Source organism: Halichoerus grypus, chromosome 5, assembly GCF_964656455.1.
Source record: "Halichoerus grypus chromosome 5, mHalGry1.hap1.1, whole genome shotgun sequence".
NCBI classification, from domain to species: Eukaryota; Metazoa; Chordata; class Mammalia; order Carnivora; family Phocidae; genus Halichoerus; species Halichoerus grypus.
The window spans coordinates 112071944-112096377 of NC_135716.1; the positions used below are offsets into that span (position 1 = coordinate 112071944).

Here is a 24434-nt window from a genome sequence, read left to right on the forward strand (position 1 = left end):
GAAAATATCCAATGAATTTTGACAAGTAGAGATAAGGAGGATATTCCAAGAGTAAAAAAAAAAAAAAAAAAGAACAGGAACAAAATCACAAAAGCAGGAAAACAGTGCATTTCCAGATAATCTTAGACAAGTATGATTCTAGGAAAGCAATGAAAAGATAAATTCCTTAAACCAACCTTGATTTAAATAAAGGTTTTTATTAAAATTTTCCTCAAAATGAAAAGATTTAAAATTGAACAGAATTGGTAAAAGGAAGGAAATAATAAAGATCAGAGCTGAAATAAAGAGTCTAAAAAAAAAAAAAATAGAAAAGACCAATGAAACTGAGAGCCAATCCTTTGAAAAAATAAAACAAAACTGATAAACCTTGAACCAGACACATCAAAAAAAGAGAGGACTCAAAATCAGAAATGAAAGAGAAGTAACAACTGATCCACAGAAATACAAAGGATAAGAGACTATTACAAAAAAATAATAGGACAACAAATTAAGATAACCTAGAAGAAATGGATAAATTCCCAGGACACACAATCTTCCAAGACTAAGTCATGATGAAATAGAAAATCTGAACAGACCAATTACTAGTAATGGAATTGAATAAGTAATCAAAAACTCCCAAGAAACAGAAGTTGAGGACCACATGGCTTCACAAGTGAATCCTACCAAACATTTAAAGAGTTAATACCTAACTTCCACAAACTGTTCAAAAAAAAATGGAAAAGGAAGAAAAACTTCCAAATTCCTTCTATGAGGCCAGCATCACCCTGATACCAAAACAACAAAGACACTACAAAAAATAAAAAAAATAAAAAAAATTACAGGTCAATATCCCTGATGAACATAGATGTAAAAATCCTCAACAAAATATTAGCAGAATTCATTCACCATAATCAAGTGGGATTTATCCCAGGAATGCAAGGATGATTCAATATCTGCAAATCAATCAATGGGATACAACACATGAACAAAATGAAGGATAAAAACCATACAGTCATCTCAATAAATGCAGAAAAAAATCTGACAGAATTCAAATCTGTTCATGATAAAACTCTCAACAGTGTATTTTGAAGGGAATATACCTCAATATAATAAATGCCATATATGAAAAACCCAGCTAACATCATACTCAATGGTGAAAAACTGAAAGCTTTTCTTCTAAGACCAAGAACAAGGATGTCCATGCTCACCACTTTTATTCAACATAGTACTAAAAATTCTAGCTGCAGCAATCAGACAAGAAGCAGCAGCAAAAACAAAAATAAACCTAGGAATGAATCTAACCAAGAGAGTAAAAGACCTGTAACTCTGAAAATTATAAGACACTGATGAAAAAAAGTGAAGACATAAATGGAAAGATAAACCATGCTCATGAACTGGAAGAACAGTTAAAACGTCCATGCCACCCAAAGCAATCTACAGATTTAATGCAATCCCTATGAAAATACCAATAGTAGTTCTCATAGACATAGGACAAATAATCCTAAAATTGTTAAGGAACCACAAAAACCTTGAATCACCAAAGCAATCTTAAGAACATAACTAGAGGTACTGCAATCCCAGATTTCAAGATATACATTACAGATCTACAGTAATCAAAACAGTGTGGTACTGGCATAAATACAGACCGATACATCAGCAGAACAGGACAGAGAGCCCAGAAATAAATCAACACTTATATGGTCAGTTAACCTATGACAAAGGAGGCAAGAATATACAATGGGGACTAGACGGTCTCTTCAAATGGTGCTGCAAAAACTAGACAGTTATGTGCAGAAGAATGAAAACTGAACCACCTTCTTAAACTATACATAAAAATAAATTCAAAATGGATTAAAGTCCTAAATGAAACATAAAACCATAAAACTAGAAGAAAACACAGGTAGTAATCTCCTGAATATGGGCCTTAGCAACATTTTCCCCTCAGGCCAGGGAAACAAAAGCAAAAATAAAGTACATCAGACAAAAAAGCTTTTGCACAGTGAAGAATATCAGAAAACAAAAAGGCAACCAACTGAATGGGACAAAAGATGCACAAATTATATATCTGATAAGGGGTTAATATCCAAGATACATAAATAATTCATATAAGAAAACAAAAACATTAATTCAAAAAAAATATATGTAAGTATATTGCAATATTACTTACAATAGCCAAGGTATGGAAGCAACCTCAGAGTCCATCAATAGATGAATGGATAAAGATGTCACACACACACACACACACACACACACATACACACACACACACACCCAAGTGAAATATTACTCAGCCATAAAAAAGGATGAGATCTTGTCACCTGCAACAACATGGTTTGACCTACAGGGTATTATGCTAAGTGAAATAAGACAGAAGAAGACAAATACCATATCATCTCCCTTGTATATGGAATCTAAAAAACAAAACAAACACGCATACACACAGAAACTGTCTAATAAGTACTGAGAACAAACTGATGGTTGCAAGGGAGGGAGAGGGAGATGAAAGAAATAGGTAAAGGGGATTAAGAGGTACAAACTTCTACTTACAAAATAAATAAGCCATGGGGATGAAAATTATAGAACAGGGAATATATAATCAATAACATTGTAATAACATTGTATGGTGACAGATGGTAACTACACTTTCATGGTGAGTACTGCATAAAATATAGAACTGTCAATCATTGTGTTGTACACCTTAATCATATAAACATTGTATGTCAACTATACTTCGATTAAAAATTAAGGGCTGCCTGGCTGGTTCAGTTGGTAGAGCATTTGAATCTTGATCTTAGGGGTCATGAGTTCGAGTCCCACACTGGGGGTAGAGTTTACTTGGAAAAAAAATTTAAAAAATTATAATTTAAAAGACCTGACCACACCAGCAGAAGACCCTCCCCCAAAAATGTAGAGAGGTTTGGAAACTATATAAATGCCTTATCCCCCCCCCAAAAAATTGCATCAGAATTATGCATTAAAAATATAATCTTGAATATATAATGAGAAAAATGTTTACAACATAGTAAGTGAAAATTCAGGGTACAGAGTTATATTACATACTGTCACTCAAACATTGTGGCAAAGAACAATGGGTGTGTTTGAATAGAAGAAAAAGAAAGATGTTTAAAAATTTTCCCATGATTCATTCCAGGTGATATGACTTACTAATGATTTTAAACTTCTTCATTATCTTTTTCTGAATTAAAACAATTTTTACAATGACAAGATTACTTTTATAATCAAGAAAAGAACTTTCTCTTATTAGGACAACATTTACCTTAATAGTACCAAGATCCATTGGATTTTTCACAATATCATAGTAGTTATGGAGCCCCAAAGCATTAACATCAACAGGATTATAAAAGGGCCACGCATAGGGTAAGTGTTTCTTTGCAAGCATTTCTTTAAGAATCTCACTACAGTGCCGTAACTGTTCGGTCACTTTAACATTCTTTACAACTTTACACTGTTGCTGAGAATCTGGCAAAACAGTCTTCAGCACATTTTCTTTTATAGGTGGCATTTTCACTGATTTTTTTTCTGCAAGCGTTGGGGAAGATTCACTACTTGCTTTAACTACTGAAGTTGTAGGAGTTGTGGTATCTGCTTTCCTCTTCACACCCCTTGTAACCTGAAACAATTCAACAACAACAAAAACTATAATTAAGGGGACATTCAGAGCAAGTTTTCAAACTTAGCAGCACCAAGTCTTCCTTATATTAAATATTAGTAAAGGTTAATTTCTCTTTTATAGGTAAAATAAATAGTTCAAGTATTTTCTTCCTAATATCCAAAGAATTGTCTTGTGTAAACCTTTGAGATAAATAAAGATATATGGGAAAATAAGTCATAGTTATACAATCACAAGTTTCTGAATACCTGAAATCAGCTATGGTATACAATTTTAATTATCAACCCAAAAGAAGTTATATAACACACAGAATGGATAGTTGGGCAACTGATATTAACACTAAAAATACAGTAAATAGTTCAAATTCTACCAAGAAGTCTCTAAAATTTGGTTCACATCCTAGGTCTCTGTTACAAAATGTACACAGACAAAAAGATTAACTGTGGTAAGCTGAAGCCCAATTGTTTTTCATAGCAACTTAAAAAAAAAGTTTAGTCATCACAACAACTCCTTACATTAAAACATTTTAAAGCTACAGTGAACTTACTTGGGCCACTGTTTGTGAGGTAGAGTTGAGTGGAGTACCTTGTGCCATGTTTGAAGGAGAAATTGATGTCTCAGGAAATACAGAGGGAATCACTTGTGGCTTAAATACTTTTTCCAGTGCTTTGGGGGATTGTTTTTCTTTAACAGAAGGAACTGCTACATTATGTTGAATGCCTAGTAATGTGTGAACCAGAGTCAATATGTGAGTAAAATATAAACTATTTTTCTTAATATTCTATTTTAATTCATTTAGCTCAGCTTTTTAGCAATATAAACACAATATAATCCCATTCCCCTTTGAAACCCTCCCCCACACACTTGCTAACAGTTGTCAGAGCAGTTTAGATATAATATTGGAGACTTCAAACCTACAATGCTTTGTAAGGACCTGCATGACCTCTCTATGTGCCCTCCACCCTCCCACCACCCTCCTTCCACCTTACTTCCTATCACTGCCCCCTTCACTTATTTCACTTCAGCCTACTGGCCTGCCACAAATCCTCAAATTTGGTAAGCAGAAGCAGACTATTCTCTCTGCCTGGAAGGAGATATCCTCATGGCTCACTCCAAATTCCCTTCATACCTTTACTGAAATGTTACCTTCTCAGGCCATCCTATGTAAAACAACTGTCTTTCAACCCCACTCCTTTGTTCTCTTATTCTTACTTTTTTCCTGCCATTATCACATTTGACATGCAGTATATAGGTATCCCTGACTCTCCGAATTCTTGCTTAACAAACTCAGGAACCAAAAAGGTTTGAATATATTTTAAGACAGGGTTGGGGCGCCTGGATGGCTCAATCGGTTAAGCATCTGCCTTTGGCTCAGGTCATGGTCCCAGGGTCCTGGGATTGAGCCCCACATCAGGCTCAGCGAGAGCCTGCTTCTCCCTCTCCCTCTGCCTGCCACTCCCCCTGCTTGTGCTCTCTTTCTCACTCTATGTGTCAAATAAATAAATAAAATCTTAAAAAAAAAAAAAAGGGCTTGTATTCCTCAATCTCTGAGTTCTCATTATCCACAAATTAAAACTTAGGAAGCAAACAGATTGAGATAACCTTGTATCTTTTGATATCCCAACTGTGGCTCTTTGAACTCAGGAGCTAAACACGGCTAAGTATAATGAGGAATACTCACATTTACTTAATTTTACTAATTTCCTGAACTAGAACAAAAAGCTCTGAGAGGGGAAGGGAACTTTTTGTTTCAATCTCTACAATATCTCTTGTGCCTAATACATAACTTGGAATGTAAGAGGACCCCATGAACATCTATTGCATGCCATTATGTATCAGGCCACCTTTCTAGGTGCTAGAGCACAATAATGAACAAGATAGACACAGTTTCTGTCCTTGGTGAGCACACTGTCTAGTGTAAGAAATAGAAAAAAAAAACAATCAAATTGATTACAAGTGATGTTGACTGCTAGAATGGAAATAAATAGGGTGCTGACTAAATTAAGGCAGAGACCTACTATAAAGAAGATAAGCCAAGTAGGCCTCTCTGAAGAGGTACCAATTAAGATGTTACCATAAGGATAAGAAGTAGCCAGAGAATGGGGTGGCAGTAAAAATGTATTTCGAGACAATCAGTAGGGAAAACCAGGGAATGAGAAGAAAGTAGCTCAAGATGAGAATGGAGAATTGGGCAAATACCAGATCACAAAGGGCCACAGTAGGAATTCAGACTTCATTTTAACATGGGAAGCTAAAGAGAGGCTTTAAGTAGGCTAATGATGTATTCTAGTTTATTTTTAAAATACTGCCTTTGCTATTGTATAGACAATAGACCACACAGAATAATCAGGATCACAGGGAATAAGAAGATGGTAGCCTGACCTAGGATAATTGCAAAAACAAATTGAGGGTTGAATACAAATGACTTACTATGGAACAGAATGTGAGAAAGAATCAGAGGAAGGAAGGAATCAAGGACAACTTCTACTATTCTGGCTTGAATAACTGTGTATTAGTAGCATTTTCTGTTATACAGAATAATCTGAGGAATATCAATATTTAACTGTGAGCCAGTTAAATGATAAGATGTGTATAAGACATCCAAGTGGAAATGTCCAGTGGCTATATTAGAAACATAATTTGGGGATTAATAGCCACAGATGGAATTTAGAAAAAGAATATCTAATATCAAGCCCTGAAAAGAAAACTCCAATATTTTAGAGGTTTAATAGAAAAGGATAAATAAGAGTACTACACAATGGAAAGTAAACTCACAAAATTAGAGTGTGCACCAAGAATAAAGGCATTTCAAGAAAGAGTACATTAAAAGGATTATTCATCACGACCAAATGGGATTTATTCCTGGGCTGGAAGGGTGGTTTAACATCTGCAAAATCAATGTGGATACAATACATCAATAAAAGAAAGGACAAAAACCACACGATCCTCTCAATAGATGCAGGAAAAGCATTTGACAAAGTACAGCATACTTTCTTGATTAAAACTCCCATAGTAGGGATAGAGGGAACATACCTCATTATCATAAAAGCCATATATAAAAACCCCACAGCAAATATCATTCTCAATGGGGAAAAACTGACAGCTTTTCCCCAAGGTCAGGAACATGGCAGGGATGTCCACTATTACCACTGATGTTCAACATACTACTCGAAATCCTAGCCTCAGCAATCAGCCAACAAAGAGAAATAAAAGGCATCCCAATTGGCAAAGAAGTAGTCAAACTCTCATTCTTTGCAGATGACATGATTCTCTATGTGGAAAACCCAAAAGACCCCACCCCAAAATTGCTAGAATTCATACAGGCATTCAGCAAAGTGGCAGGATATAAAATCAATGCACAGAAATCAGTTGCATCTCTATACACTAACAATGAGACAGAACAAAGAGAAATTAAGGAGTCGATCCCATTTACAATTGCACCAAAAACCATGAGATACCTAAGGAATAAATCTAACCAAAGAGGTAAAGGATCTGTACTCAGAAAACTATAAAAGACTCATGAAAAAAATTGAGGAAGACACAAAGAAATGGAAAAACCTGCCATGCTCATGGACTGAAAGAACAAATACTGTTAAAGTGTCTATGCTACCTAGAGCAATCAACACATTCAGTGCAATCCCTATCAAAATACCATCAATTTTTTTCACAGAGCTGGAACAAATAATCCTAAAATGTGTTTGGAACCAGAAAAGACCCCAAATAGCCAAAGGAATGGTGAAAAAGAAAACCAAAACTGATGCTATCACAATTCCAGACTTCAAGCTCTATTACAAAGCTATAATCATCAAGACAGTATGGTATTGGCACAAAAACAAATAGATCAATGGAACAGAATAGAAAACCCAGAAATGGCCCCTCAACTCTATGGTCAACTAATCTTTGACAAAGCAGGAAAGAATATCCAATGGAAAAAAGACAGTCTCTTCAACAAATGGTGTTGGGAAAATTGGACAGCCACATGCAGAAGAATGAAACTGGACCACTTTCTTACATCACACACAAAAATAGACTCGAAATGGATGAAAAACCGAAATATGAGACAGGAATCCATCAAAATCCTTGAGGAGAATACAGGCTGCAACCTCTTTGACCTCAGCTGCAGCAACTTCTTGCTAGACACATTGCAAAAGGCAAGGGAAACAAAAGCAAAAATGAACTATTGGGACGTCATGAAGATAAAAAGCTTCTGCACAGCAAGGGAAAAAGTCAACAAACTAAAGGGAAACCTATGGAATGGGAGAAGATATGTGCAAATGGCATATCAGATAAAGGGCTACCAAAATTTATAAAGGACTTAAACTTAATACCCAAAGAACAAATGATCCAATCAAGAAATGGGCAGAAGACATGAACAGACACTTCTGCAAAGACATCCAAATGACCAACAGACACATGAAAAAGTGCTCAACATCACTCGGCATCAGGGAAATACAAATCAAAACCACAATGAGCTACCACCTCACACCAGTCAGAATGGCTAAAATTAACAAGTCAGGAAATGACAGATGTTGGCAAGGATGCGGAGAAAGGGGAACCCTCTTACACTGTTGGTGGGACTGCAAACTGGTGCAGCCACTCTGGAAAACAGTATGGAGGTTCTTCAAAAAGTTGAAAATAGAGCTACCCTATGGCCCAGCAATTGCACTACTGGGTATTTACCCCAAAGATACAAATGTGGTAATCCGAAGGCGCACCTGCACCCCAATGTTGATAGCAGCAACGTCCACAATAGCCAAACTATGGAAAGAGCCCAGATGTCCATCAACAGATGAATGGATACAGAAGATGTGGTATATGTATACCATGGAATATTACTCAGCCATCAAAAAAAATGAAATCTTGCCGTTTGCAATGATGTGGATGGAACTAGAGGGTATTATAGTAAGTGAAATAAGTCAGAGAAAGATAATTATCATATGATCTCACTCCTATGTGGAATTTAACAAACAAAACAGGATCAAAGGGGAAGAAAGGAAAAAATAAAACAAGACAAAATCAGAGAGGGAGACAAACCATAAGAGACTCTTAATCATAGGAAACAAATTGAGGTTGCTGGAGGGGTGGGGGTGGGTGGGGTAACTGGGTGATGGACACTGGGTAAGGCATGTGATGTGATGAGCACTGGGTATTATATAAGACTGACGAATCATTGAACTCTACCTCTGAAACTAATAGTACACTATATGTTATTAATTGAATTTAAATTAAAAAGGGTGAACATAGTAAACTTTTCTACAATCAACTGTTATGATAAATACCTATCTACTTACCAGTGTCTGCCTTGATGGAATAAAATTTGATTTGGTGAGAAAAAAAAAAATCAAAACTGTAATAAGGTAACAGATATTCTATTTTTGGACTTATGAATAATCAAATGTGCATTCTTTAATCAATGAAAAGAAAAGAAAGAGATAGCAGCCTTCTAATGCAAATACTGACAGAGGTCAAGTAAAATGAGAATAGAAAAATATTACTTAAATTTGCCACATCAAGACTGTAAGAGACCCTGACTGACAAGAACTTTTTAGGTGGTGTGGTAAGAATCTTCTTGGTGATGTAGTGAGGCTAAAACCTATACTGAAGTGAGTTCATGAATGTATAAGAGAAAAACAAAAAAATGGGACAGTAGCCGGAAAGAGACAAGTAAAAGATGAACTTTAAAGACAAGGTATTAGAGCATGTTTATGGAGTAATGAGACTAAGTCTACAAAGGAGAGATTAATGATATACGAAACAAAGGGGATAACCAAAGGAATAAAATCCTTGACAAGGTGAAGAGGTTAGAGGGAAGATCCAGGTCATGAAGGCAATGGCCCAAAGTGACAGAAGAGGAAAGGATCCTGTTACAGACCTTTGCTCTAGCTGATCCCTCTGCCTGGAATGTTCTTCTTTGTTCAGATCTTAACTTCTCAATGAGGCCCACTCAGAACCCATCAGGTTTGTTTGCCTCTCTTTTTCTACTAGAATATAAACTCCAAGATGGCAAAAGTTTTTGTTTCAGGAGGAGGGGGGAAAGATGGCGGAGGAGTAGGGGACCCTATTTCAACTGGTCCCTGGAATTGAGCTGGATATCCACCAGACCACTCTGAGCACCCACGAAACCAGCCTGATATGTAAGAAGATCTGGATCTCTACAAACAGAATATCGTAGGCGGTTGGTTTTGAGGTACGAAGTGGGGAGCCATGATTCTGCAGGCAGATATCGGGATAAACGGCAGCGGGAGGGTGCCTGGCCATGGGGATCCTACACCACCGGTGAGTGACAGCCTCGCGTGCTGCATACAGGGCACAGACCTCGCAGACCGGTAGCGGCAGGGAAAGGACTCTAGGGCAGCCCCCAGGGCAGAAACCCGGAGCGGTGGGGTCGCGCCTGTGAACTGCAGCCCCCAACGGAAACCCGGAGAGGTGGGGTCGCACCTGTGAACTGCAGCCCCCGGGGCGGAACCCCGGAGTGGTGGGGTCGCGCATGCGCGCGAACTGGGAGTGGCTGGCGGTTTTAGAAGCACAAAGGGCAGAGACAGGCCCGACCTGAAGGCAGGACTGGGAGCCCTGCGGAGGGGTGCACTACCCAGGACGCTGCAGTTTATAGCAGCACGGACAGAAATGGAGACAGTGTGGCCTGGAGAGCTCACTGAAGAACAGACTGCGATCTCTGCTCTGAGGCAGAGGGTTGGAAACGGTCTCTTCTGCTCTGACTCGCGGAAGAGATGCGGAAAGCCGCCAGGGAAAGCCGCCAGAGAACAAAAGCCCCCAAAACTGATTCCCACTGAGCCCATCCCCCGCCACAGGGGCGCAGGGCAACTCCTCCCAAACAGGGTTGCCTGAGTAACAGCGTGGCAGGCCCCTCCCGCAGAAGACAGGCTGGGAAAACAAGAGGCCAGCAACCTTAAGGTCCCAAGAAAACAGGTGCATCTTGCTTGGGTTCTGGTCAATAATTTGGACTCTATACATTCCCTCAAACACCCATCAACAGAATGACTAGGAGGAGGAGCCCCCAAAACAGAAAAGACTCAGAGATTATGACTTATGCTGCAGATTTACAAATGGATGCAGATATAACCAAGATGTCGGAGATGGAATTCAGGCTAGAAATTGTGAAGACAATGGCTAGAATTGAGAAATCAATTAATGGCAACATAGAGTCTCTAAGGGCAGAAATAAAAGGGGAATTGGCAGAACTTAAAAATGCTATCAATGAGATCCAATCCAATCTAGATAATCTAACAGCTAGGGTAACTGAGGCAGAAGAGAGAATAAGCGACCTGGAAGACAATATAATAGATAAAAAGGGAAAAGAGGAGGCCAGGGAAAAACAACTCAGAATCCATGAAAATAGAATCAGAGAAATAAGTGACACCATGAAGCGTTCCAATGTCAGAATAATTGGAATCCTGCAGGGAGTGGGGAGAGAGAGAGAGGACTAGATGTATTTGAGCAAACTGTAGCTGAGAACTTCCCTAATCTGGGGAAGGAAACAAACACTCGAGTCCTAGAGGCAGAGAGGACCCCTCCCAAGATCAAGGAAAACAGGCCAACACCCCAGCATGTAATAGTAAAACTTGCAAATCTTAGAACCAAGGAAACCATCTTAAGGGCAGTTAGGGGGAAGAGATTCCTTATGTACAGAGGGAGGAACATCAGAATAACGTCAGACCTATCCACAGAGACCTGGCAAGCCAGAAAGGCCTGGCAAGACATAGTCAGGGTACTAAATGAGAAGAACATGCAGCCAAGAATACTTTATCCAGCAAGGCTGTCATTTAGAATGGATGGAGAGATGCAGAGCTTCCACGACCGGCAGAAGCTGAAAGAATATGTGACCACTAAGCCGGCCCTGCAAGAAATATTAAGGGGGGTTCTATAAAAGGAGAAAGACCCCAAGAGTGAACTACAACAGAAATTTACAGGGACAATCTATAAAAACAACGTCTTCACAGGCAACATGATGACAATTAATTCATATCTTTCAATAATCACTCTCAACGTGAATGGCCTAAACGCTCCCATAAAACGGCACAGGGCTGCAGATTAGATAAAAAGACAGGACCCATCCATATGCTATCTACAAGAGACTCATTTTGAACCTAAAGATACATCCAGACTGAAAGTGAAGGGATGGAGATCTATCTTCATTGCCAGCGGACCTCAAAAGAAAGCTGGGGTAGCAATTCTTATATCAGACAAATTAGATTTTAAACTAAAGTCTGTAATAAGAGACACAGAAGGACACTATATCATTCTTAAAGGGTCTATCCAACAAGAAGATCTAACAATTGTAAATATCTATGCCCCCAACATGGGAGCAGCCATCTACATAAGCCAACTGTTAACCAAAATAAAGAGTCATATTGATAACAATACGTTAATTGTAGGAGACCTCAATACTCCACTCTCAGCAATGGACAGATCATCTAAGCAGAAAATCAACAAGGAAACAAGAGCTTTGAATGATACATTGGACCAGATGGACCTCATAGATATTTACAGAACATTCCACCCTAAAACAACAGAATACTCATTCTTCTCGAGTGCACATGGAACTTTCTCCAGAACAGACCATATACTGGGTCACAAATCAGGTCTCAACCGATTCCAAAAGATTGAGATTATTCCCTGCATATTCTCAGACCACAATGCTCTAAAACTGGAACTCAATCACAAGAAAAAATTTGGCAGAAATTCAAACACTTGGAAGCTAAAGACCACTCTGCTCAAGAATGTTTGGGTCAACCAGGAAATCAAAGAAGAACTTAAACAATGCATGGAAATCAATGAGAACGAAAACACATCAGTCCAAAACCTATGGGATACTGCAAAGGCGGTCCTAAGGGGGAAATACATAGCCATCCAAGCCTCACTCAAAAAAACAGAAAAATCCCGAATTCACCAACTAACTCTACACCTTAAAGAACTAGAGAAAAAGCAACAAACGACGCCTGAGCCACACATTAGAAGAGAAATAATTAAAATTAGAGCAGAAATCAATGAATTAGAAACCAGAAACACAGTAGATCAGATCAATGAAACTAGAAGTTGGTTCTTTGAAAGAATTAATAAGATCGATAAACCACTGGCCAGACTTATCCAAAAGAACAGAGAAAGGACCCAAATTAATAAAATTATGAATGAAAGGGGAGAGATCACGACTAACACCAAGGAAATAGAAACAATTATTAGAAATTATTATCAACAACTATATGCCAATAAACTGAGCAATCTGGATGAAATGGAGGCCTTCCTGGAAACCTATAAGCTGCCAAGACTGAAACAGGAAGAAATTGACAACCTGAATAGGCCAATAACCAGGAACGAGATTGAAGCAGTGATCAAAAACCTCCCAAAAAACAAGAGTCCAGGGCCTGATGGATTCCCTGGGGAATTCTACCAAACATTCAAAGAAGAAATAATACCTATTCTCCTGAAGCTGTTTCAAAAAATAGAAACAGAAGGAAAACTTCCAGACTCATTCTATGAGGCCAGCATTACCTTAATCCCCAAACCAGGCAAAGACCCCATCAAAAAGGAGAACTTCAGACCGATATCCCTGATGAATATGGATTCCAAAATCCTCAACAAAATCCTAGCTAATAGGATCCAACAATACATTAAAAGGATCATCCACCATGACCAAGTGGGATTTATCCCTGGGATGCGAGGGTGGTTCAACATTCGCAAATCAATCAATGTGATAGAACACATTAATAAGAGGAGGGAGAAGAACCATATGGTCCTCTCAATTGATGCAGAAAAAGCATTTGACAAAATACAACATCCTTTCCTGATTAAAACTCTCCAGAGTATAGGGATAGAGGGAACATTCCTCAAGCTCATAAAATCCATCTATGAAAAACCCACAGCAAATATCATCCTCAATGGGGAAAAGCTGAGAGCCTTTCCCTTAAGATCAGGAACACGTCAAGGATGCCCACTCTCGCCACTATCGTTCAACATAGTACTAGAAGTCCTAGCAACAGCAATCAGACAACAAAAAGAAATAAAAGGTATTCAAATTGGCAAAGAAGAAGTCAAACTCTCTCTTTTCACAGATGACATGATACTTTTTGTGGAAAACCCAAAAGACTCCTCCCCCAAATTACTAGAACTCATCCAGCAATTCAGTAATGTGGCAGGATACAAAATCAATGCACAGAAATCAGTTGCTTTCTTATACACTAACAACGCAACTGTAGAAAGAGAAATTAGAGAAACGATTCCATTTACAATAGCACCAAAAACCATAAGATACCCTGGAATAAACCTAACCAAAGAGGTAAAGGATCTATACTCTAGGAACTACAAAACACTCATGAAAGAAATTGAAGAAGACACAAAAAGATGGAAAAATATTCCATGCTCATGGATCGGAAGAATAAACATTGTTAAAATGTCTATGCTACCCAGAGCAATCTATACCTTCAATGCCATCCCGATCAAAATTCCAATGACATTTTTCAAAGTGCTGGAACAAACAATCCTAAAATTTGTATGGAATCAGAAAAGACCCCGAATCGCCAAGGAGATGTTGAAAAAGAAAAACAAAGCTGGGGGCATCACGTTGCCCGATTTCAAGCTGTATTACAAAGCAGTGATCACCAAGACAGCATGGTACTGGGACAAAAACAGACACATAGACCAATGGAACAGAACAGAGAACCCAGATACGGACCCTCAACTCTATGGTCAAATAATCTTTGACAAAGCAGGAAAAAACATGCAATGGAAAAAAGACAGTCTCTTCAATGAATGGTGCTGGTAAAATTGGACAGCCACATGCAGAAAAATGAAACTCGACCATTCTCTAACACCATTCACAAAGATAAACTCAAAGTGGATGAAAGACCTCAATGTGAGACAGGAATCCATCAAAATCCTAGAGGAGAACATAGGCAGTAACCTCTTTGACAAAGGATACATCTCCAAAAGCTAGTGAAACAAAAGCAAAAATGAACTTTTGGGACTTCATCAAGATAAAAATCTTCTGCACAGCAAAGGAAACAGTCAACAAAACAAAGAGGCAACCCACAGAATGGGAGAAGATGTTTGCAAATGACACTACAGATAAAGGGCTGGCATCGAAGATCTATAAAGAACTTCTCAAACTCAACACCCAAAAAACAAATAATCAAGTCAAAAAGTGGGCAGAAGATATGAAAAGACACTTCTCTGAAGAAGATATGCAAATGGCTAACAGACACATGAAAAAATGTTCATCATGTTTAGCCATTAGGGAAATCCAAATCAAAACCACATTGAGATACCACCTTACACCAGTTAGAATGGCAAAAATGGACAGGGAAAGAAACAACAAATGTTGGAGAGGTTGTGGAGAAAGGGGAACCCTCTAACACTGTCGGTGGGAATGCAAGTTGGTACAGCCACTTTGGAAAACAGTGTGGACGTTCCTCAAAAATTTAAAAATAGAGCTACCCTATGACCCAGCAATTGCACTACTGGGTATTTACCCCAAAGACACAGATGTAGTGAAAAGAAGGGCCATATGCACCCCAATGTTCATAGCAGCAATGTCTGCAATAGCCAAACTGTGGAAAGAGTCGCGATGCCTTTCAACAGATGAATGGATAAAGAAGATGTGGTCCATATATACAATGGAATATTACTCAGCCATCACAAAAGATGAATACCCAACTTTCACATTAACATGGATGGGACTGGAGGAGATTATGCTAAGTGAAATAAGTCAAGCAGAGAAACTCAATTATCATATGGTTTCACTTATTTGTGGAACATAAGGAATAACATGGAGGACATTAGGAGAAGGAAGGGAAAAATGGGGAGGGGGAATTGGAGGGAGAGATGAACCATGAGAGACAATGGACTCTGAGAAACAAACTGGGTTTTAGAGGGCAGGGGGGAGGGGGGATTGGTTAGCCCGGTGATGGGTATTAAGGAGGGCACGTACTGCATGGAGCACTGGGTGTTATACGAAAACAATGGATCGTGGATCACCACATCAAAAATCAATGATGTATTGTATGGTGACTAACATAATAAAATTAAAAAAAAAAAAAAGTTTTTGTTTCATTCATTGATACGTCCCAAGAACTAGAACTGTGTTGTAGCACCTAAAAGTTACTCAAGTATTTCATCAATCAATAAATCAACATCAATTCTAAAAAATAAAATAAAAAACATATAAATCAACACTAATTCAATTTAATGTACTAAATTGAAATTTTTTCTTTGCCATTATTTGGACTAGCTATTGTCATATGACAGTTTCCCTACCACGGTGCATAAAAATGACATGACTCTGGCAGCAGAATGTTCCTAGAAAAAGTTATTTGGAAACCTAGATCTTTACTCCAAAGCCAAATCCTACCAAACCCTCAAGGCCAGACTCAAGTTCTACCACCAGTAACGCTTTCCCCAGCTTTACCAGTGCGAATCAACTTCTTACTCTCTTGAACCATAGCATGTACTATGTGTAATTTCATCTGACATTTATTATAATGCATTGTCTTACTGTTTTTTAAAGTTTTATTTATTTATTTTTTAAAGATCCATTCATTTTAGAGGGAGAGACAGAGCAAGAAAGTGGGGGTCAAGGAGGGGGTGAGTAGAGAGGGAAACCTGAAGCAGACTCCCCACTGAGCGCAAAGCCTGACACGGGGCTCCATCCCAGGACTCTGAGATCATGACCTGAGCCCAAATTAAGAGTCAGCCGCTCAACCGAATGAGCCAACTTAGCAGCCCCTGAAGTTTTATTTCTAACTAAAATGTAAATTCAACTTGAGAGTTAGGGTGGTTATACATCTTTGTAACCCCATAATATGTACACTATAAGTGACAAACATCCAATTACATATTGACAGAGAAACAAAGTCAAAGAATTTTTGTCTGAGGGAAACTTATGCTCTTAGCAGTAATTTGAGCATCTGAAACAAGCAGCTAAAACTTACACATTAAGAAAGTATTAAAGTGTTTTTTCTAAGGGAAGTATTCTAAAAAAAGCATTTTTACCTTGCTAGAGATAATATTTTAAGTTGGCAATAATTATCACTTTGCTTTAGCAATTTAAATAGCATACTGATCTATATATTATCTACCTTATAAGGGCTTATTTTATTTATTTATTTAAATTTTTATTTTATTATGTTATGTTAATCACCATACATTACATCATTGGTTTTCGATGTAGTGTTCCATGATTCATTGTTTGCATATAACACCCAGTACTCCATTCAGTACATGCCCTCTTTAATAGCCATCACCAGGCTAACTCATCCCCCCACGCCGCTCCCCTCTAAAACTGTTTATTTCTCAGAGTCCACAGTCTCTCATGGTTCGTCTCCCCCTCCGATTCCCCCCCTTCATTTTTCCCTTCCTGCTATCTTCTTCCTTTTTTTTTTTTAACATACAATGTATTATTTGTTTCAGAGGTACAGGTCTGTGATTCAACAGTCTTGCACAATTCACAGAGCTCACCATAGCACATACCCTCCCCAGTGTCTATCACCCAGCCACCCCAACTCCCACCCCCACCACTAAAGCAACCCTCAGTTTGTTTCCTGAGATTAAGAATTCCTCATATCAGAGAAATCATATGATACATGTCTTTCTCTGATTGACTTATTTCACTCAGCATAATACCCTCCAGTTCCATCCACGTCGTTGCAAATGGCAAGATTTCATTCCTTTTGATGGCTGCATAATATTCCTGTGTGTGTGTGTGTGTGTGTGTGTGTGTGTGTGTGTGTGTGTGTGTGTGTATACACCACATCTTCTTTATCCATTCATCTGTCGATGGACATCTGGGCTCCTTCCATAGTTTGGCTATTGTGGACACTGCTGCTATAAACATTGGGGTGCATGTACCCCTTTGGATCACTACATTTGTATCTTTGGGGTAAATACCCAGTAGTGCAATTGCTGGGTTGTAGGGTAGCTCTATTTTCAACTTTCTGAGGAACCTCCATACTGTTTCCAGAGTGGCTGCACCAGCTTGCCTTCCCACCAACAGTGTAGGAGGGTTCCCCTTTCTCTGCATCCCCGCCAACATCTGTCATTTCCTGACTTGTTAATTTTAGCCCTACTGACTGGTGTGAGGTGGTATCTCATTGAGGTTTTGATTTGTATTTCCCTGATGCTGAGCAATGTTAAGCACTTTTTCATGTGTCTGTTGGTCATTTGGATATCTTCTTTGGAAAAATGTCTGTTCATGTCTTCTGCCCATTTCTTGATTGGATCATTTGTTCTTCGGGTGTTGAGTTTGATAAGTTCTTTATAGATTTTGGATACTAGCCCTTTATCTGATATATCATTTGTAAATATCTTCTCCCATTCTGTCGGTTGTCTTTTGGTTTTGTTTTTATCTTTATGAAGTCCCAATAGTTCATTTTTGCCCTTGCTCCCCTTGCCTTTGGCGATGTTTCTAGGAAGAAGTTGCTGCGCCTGAGGTCGAAGAAGTTGCTGCCTGTGTTCTCCTTTAGGATTTTGATGGACTCCTTCTCACATTTAGGTCTTTCAACCATTTTGAGTCTACTTTTGTGTGTGGTGTAAGGAAATGGTCCAGTTTCATTCTTTTTCATGCAGCTGTCCAATTTTCCCAACACCATTTGTTGAAAAGACTGTCTTTTTTCCATTGGGCATTCCTTCCTGCTTTGTCGAAGATTAGTTGACCATAGAGTTGAGGGTCCATTTCTGGGCTCTCTATTCTGTTCCATTGATCTATGTGTCTGTTTTTGTGCCAGTACCATACTGTCTTGATGATGACAGCTTTGTAATACAGCTTCAAGTCCGGAATTGTGATGCCACCAGCTTTGCTTTTCTTTTTCAACATTCCTCTGGCTATTCGGGGTCTTTTCTGGTTCCATACAAATTTTAGGATTATCTGTTCCATTTCTTTGAAAAAAGTTGATGGTATTTTGATAGGAATTGCATTAAATATGTAGCAATCTACACATTTAATGTAAGGGCTTATTTTAATCCTCTTTCAGAACCCTAGGCCTTATATTGTCAGACTTAAGATCAACCTTTTCCAAAGGTGAGAATAAAATAAGAACTTTAATAAAAAAGTGTGTGTGTACCTCACAGGGATTGAGTAAAGCTTTAAGTCATGACCCATCTTAAAGATCTACCAACAAGGAAAAATAGTACAATAAAAACCACCTTTGTAGTAGTGTAAGTCTCCTATATCCCAGCCACTTAACTGTATGCTTTATAAACATTTCAACCACGAAAGTGAAATATTTTCCTGACATTATACATGAGGAAACTAACATGGAATGATTAAGCTTATCTAAAATGTACACCATCAGTGATCCAAAAATAAACCAACATTTCATCTATGACAACCTTGGTTAACCTCTACAATAAATCCATCTGAATACTTAAGATAGTTTTTTAACTTCATATTTAAATATTCTAATTATTAGCTGTAAAATGTTTCCCTCTAAAGGTTGTTTTTTTTTTAATTAAGAAAGAGTTAGAAAAAAGGAGAATCTTCAGACCCAACAGTAACATTTCATTCTTAGCTATGGGATCTTTTGGTACAAGAAACATTGCCAATTTTGGCCATCTTATTATTATAGCACAGATACAAGATCCACTAAAAATACTAATAACTTTACTGGATGCCTACTATGTGAATGGCACTATACTATAGGAAATCTCAGGTTCCAAGGCTATAATCAATACAATTCTCCCTAATCTTGCATGATAGCCATCTTTGCTTTCAAAGTTTGCCTTACTGTTGAAATGGACATTTTATACCAATACAATAGGATTTAGAAGGACTTAAAAAAAAAAAAAAAGATTCATTTATTTTGAGAGAGAAAGAGAGCGCACGTGTATGTGGGGCAGAGGAAGAGGGAGAGACATTCCCAAGCAGACTCCATGCAGAGCCTGGTGCAGGGCTCGATCCCACAACCCTGAGATCACGACCTGACCCAAAACCAAGTCAGACACTTAACTGACTGTGCCACACAGGCGCCCGGATATAGAAAGACTTCTGAATGTCTATCTCCTTTGAGGGATTTATTACTTAGTTCTAGTCATTATATTTATACACACACACATACACACATTCATATATAATTCACAAGATAGAGAAAGTAAGAAAACATAAACCTTTCCTGTCTTACCTTTCTTTATTCTTTCTTTACCACCCACAATTTGTTCTTCTTGCGGCATGTGAGATAATCTCTGCCTAAACAACTTCTCTAGAGCTTGTGCCATAAGAACAATGTCATCTCCAGGCTAGAAAATATATAAACATAAGGTTATGCAATATGGTCACTGTACCAAATTCCAACAATTCAGGCTACCTTCGAGAAGGCAGTGACAGTACTCTTACATATTATTAAACAGTATTTATTGCTTCTAAATTAAGTACAGAAAATGGTGTATCAGCTCATATTTTAAATTCTAACATTCTACCCTTTTAACTTCTAAAAATAACCCAGGTAGCCCTTCTGAGTACTAAAGGGTTACAATCCAACCGTTCCTACTAATACAAAAAGGTTTTAGAAATTAAAATTTCTACCTCACTAATAAGTTAAAACATGTTCATGGCTGTGGGAAGGACATGATTTGACTTGATGTGATGTAGTTTTCAATTAACTAAGTGATATAATGACACTGCAGAGCTAACTCAGTTTTTAAATCTTTTTTTTTTCTTCCAGTTTTTAAATCTTAGCTATCTGCGTAGAAGTCTTTGGCTTGCTTTATTCACTACTGATAAAAAACTAAGTAGATTACAAAGCAAAAGGCTAAAGCAGAGAACACTTACTTTGAAGTTAGGTATGTTAGGAAAATTACTGAACTTCATTTTAAAATGTTAAATGTTAAAGTACACTTGGAATTGTTAAATTAAAATGAAGTTGCCAATGGCACTTTCAGAATGCCATTAGTTCTCATTCAAAAAAAAAATCATATTGGCTAAGAGTCTTAAATTTAAGATGGCACTGATAGTTTGAGAACCAAAATTTCTATTACATATCAGCATCACCAGTGATTCTGAATAAATGGGATATAAGTTTTAAAATTTTTAGATATAGAACAGCTTAAAAAGAATGCAATACTCTGGGAAAGAGGAATACTATATGGAGAAAAAAATGAATATACACAAATCCAGCTTTATAGGATGAAAGCAAAAGTAAAGATTAAGGTCAAATGTCCACATATATTATCAGACAAGCCAGTGCATTAATGCAAATACAAATACTACTACTGGAATATAACAGAGAATGTGTCTCATCTTTAAGTTAACTGGTCATGAAGTTTAGATGTATGTAATTTGTCTGAATTCATGCCATGAACATTTAACCAAGATTAGTATATAATAAAGTTTAACATTTATAATTAAAATGGCAGAAGTATGGTAGAGAACATTAATACTTACAGAAACCAACTATCATTGGTATTTCACTTTTTAAAACATAAGAAACCATTACAGCTATTCAGGCAAAATTATAGCAAATAGGTTAAATAAATAGATACATAAAAATTATGAAATCCAGTAAAAAATAAACATTATCCTTAAAAATATGTAAAATACCCCCAAATCAAGACTTGAAATCTGAAATCAGCACACTTTTTATACACATCTTCTATAAGAGCAAAGAATTATCAAGTATAACATAAGACTTACATACCTTGTTGTATAAATAACAATTTGAGAACATTATGTTGAAGTCTGCTATACATTCTGAAGCCTTCACATAATACTTATGTTCTAAGCGCTTCTTAATTGTATTTAAATCCATTGGGATCTTTATAATGGTGTAATAATCCTACAGTTTTTAAGAAGAAATTCTAAACGTTAGTAGTAAGAACAAATTCACTGCAACTATTGGTACACAAAGAAATTTAAGAAGCTATATACTTTAACTAGATTACCTTTAAAAAGCCATAATTTGGAAACTGAAACTTTTGTACTGAGAAACAAAGCTGACTGCCATGGCATTTTTTTTCAGAGAAAAAATAACAAAGAATAACAAAAAACAAGAATGTAAGGGTAGAACTATTCTGGAAAATAAAAAGTGAAGGGCATGAAGAAGAAAAACCTAAAATTTATAGAGTCTGACAGATACAGAGTATAATCCCAGCATCATGGTTTGCTAACTATGCAACAAATTACTTAAGCATTATGTTGTCAGATGGCTGAAAATACCTAAGAGAAGACCTAAAGTTGAATTCTGTATATGATGCATCTACGTCTACCAAGAAGTGTCAAGATCAACTTCATGAAGAAGGTGACATTCATGACAACCTTGCACCAAAAGGTCAAGTGAGAGGCGCCTGGGTGGCTCAGTTGGCTGGGCATCTGACTCTTGGTTTTGGTTCAGGTCATGATCTTGGTTCATGGGATGGAACCCCACATCAGACTCCAGGCTCAGGACAGAGCCTGCTGGAGATTCTCTCCCTCTGCCCCTTCCCCTGCTCACACACACACACATTCTCTCTCTCTAAAGTAAATAAATCTTTAAAAAAAAAAAGTCAGGTAACACATTCTATAACAAAAAAACATGTACTATAATGTACCAAACTGTTAAAATAAGAATTTCAATGCTCAGAAAAATGAACTTTGTTGTTTAGGAAAAATACTCATTGGAAAACTCTTCAGTGGTACAGACTAAATTAGAGGTCTTTATTAAATTAAGTATATTTCATAATATTAAAGGCTAGTCTATTTCTTTGAGAGATATACTTACTGGCAACTTTAGTTTCACAGCATCCACAGGCTGCTGAAAAGGCCAGGAAAAACTATGCTTCCATAAAGCCTTCAGGACAACTTTTTGTAGATACTGCAGTTGATTTGTCAATCGCCCATTCTTCTTAGTATTTATATATTCTGGTGGTGGAGGGTTAACAATAGCTGTTTGTCGACTTGACAGAGACATTGTCAACGGGGTCAAATCCTGATATTATAATGTTGCCTATAAGTACATGTCCTTAAAATACAAAAATAAAACTGAGTTACCTTCAAAGCACATTTAAAATGGTTTCTATAGGAACTAAAAAGTGTAATATTATATTTTACATCACATCATGATTAAGACAACAAAAAAGCCAAATGATTAATACATCTGTAAACAAATACGAACCTCTTTCTGTATAAGTACTAAGAGTTGTTTCATTATGTATGCCTTAGTTTTGGATGATTTAAGGTATTTCAAACTTTCACAGTATTTCCTCTGCTTTTCTAAAATACAAATTGAGGTCTTAGCAGTTAAAGTCTATAAGTTTCTGGTAAAAAAGAAATAATAGGAAATGTTAAACATAACCGTGGTATGTAGTTACTCTAAAATTAATTCAATGAAAGAAGAAAATCAAAATAGAGGACTTTTCTGGCTAATTTAAATAAAATGATTTATTTCTTTACTTAAGGAGGCTCCACCCACAATGTGGGGCTTGAATTCATGACCCTGAGATCAAGAGTCACATGCTTTACCGACTGAGCCAGCCAGGCACCCCTAAAGTGATTTACTTTAAAATCTAATTATTAGAAATAAGACACATATTAAAATGCTACTACTTAGTACATATTACTCATTTTTGAGCAACTAATCTCTAGAACTTTTTCATCTTGCAAAACTGAAACTCTATACCTATTATATAACTCCTCATTCCTGCCTCTCTCCAGCTCCTGGCAACCACCACTCTATCTCGTTTCTATGAATTTAACTACTCTGGGTATAAGTAGGATCATACAGTATTTGTCTTTTTGTGACTGGTTTATCTCAGCATAATGTCCTCAAGATTAATCTATATTGTAGCATATGTCAGAATTTCCTTCATTTTATAAGGTTCAATATTTCATTATACGTATATACGATATTTTGTGTATCCATCCATTCATCAATGGACACTTGGTTAACTTCCACCTCTTGGCTACTGTGAATAGTGCTATAAACATGGATGTATAAATATCTCTTCAATACCCTACCTACAATTATTAAGGATACACCCCAGAAGTGCAGCATTGAGAACTGATGGATCATATGGTAATCTTTTTTTTTTTTTTTCAGGAATCCTGTACTGTTTTCCACAGCACCTCCAACACTTTACATTCCCACCAACAGTCTACAGCGTTCCAGTTTCACCACATCCTCACAACACTTTTTATTTTCTGTTGTTTAACAACAGGCATTCTAATGGGTGTGAGGTACTGTGGATCATTTAAAAAATACCAAGCCCAGGCCCCAGTCTTTGGAGATAAGGCTTGCAAATCTGTTTGCTTTTTAAATTTTCCTGGTGCTTGTGATGTGTAGCCAGGATTAAGAACCACACTAAAGGGGCGCCTGGGTGGCTCAGTCCTTAGGCGTCTGCCTTCAGCTTAGGTCATGATCCCAGGGTCCTGGAATCGAGCTCTGCATCGGGCTCCCTGCTCCGCGGGAAGCCTACTTCTCCCTCTCCCACTCCCCCTGCTTGTGTTCCCTCTCTTGCTGTCTCTCTCTCTGTCAAATAAATAAATAAAAATCTTAGAAATAAAGAAAAGAACCACACTAAAATGAATTAACTTGGAGGTGATTATCAATCTTGTAATTTATTGCACTTCCTTACACTATTCTCATGTTATACAAACAACAACTAGAACTTTTAATGTCATTAAGAACAAAGGAGATATTCTAGTGTTGCAACTGAAACTGGTTCTTACTGTTTTGTATTTATTTAAAGTTAGTCTATCTTTGGAGTGTCCCAATCACTATACCCTCCCTCCTTCACAAAGATACCACTATGATGAATTCTACCCCCTTAATTTGTGACTGTTTTTGACTTTACATAAATATTGTATTTAATATGTATTACACTGTCTGGCCTTGTATCAGTATTATGTTTG

At 37.4% G+C, this 24434-nt stretch overlaps 1 protein-coding gene and 1 long non-coding RNA gene across 4 annotated transcripts in view; one reads left to right on the forward strand and one right to left on the reverse strand.

The window, feature by feature from the left end:
• BRDT (bromodomain testis associated) overlaps positions 1-22494 on the reverse strand; it is a 66297-nt gene extending 43803 nt beyond the window's left edge. Inside the window, exons 1-5 of one of the 3 annotated variants that reach the window (XM_078071723.1) lie at positions 22306-22494; positions 21247-21384; positions 19735-19849; positions 4158-4330; positions 3257-3610 (exon numbers count right to left, since the gene is read on the reverse strand). In XM_078071723.1, the coding sequence (XP_077927849.1) occupies positions 3257-3610; positions 4158-4330; positions 19735-19849; positions 21247-21384; positions 22306-22494 (969 nt within the window). Of the gene's footprint in view, positions 1-3256; positions 3611-4157; positions 4333-19724; positions 19850-21246; positions 21385-22305 lie in introns of all 3 variants that reach the window. The other 2 variants (XM_078071721.1, XM_078071724.1) reach the window with 2 other exon arrangements.
• Positions 1-24434, forward strand: part of LOC144381899 (uncharacterized) — a 131809-nt gene that overhangs the window by 67878 nt on the left and 39497 nt on the right. The window lies entirely within an intron of this gene.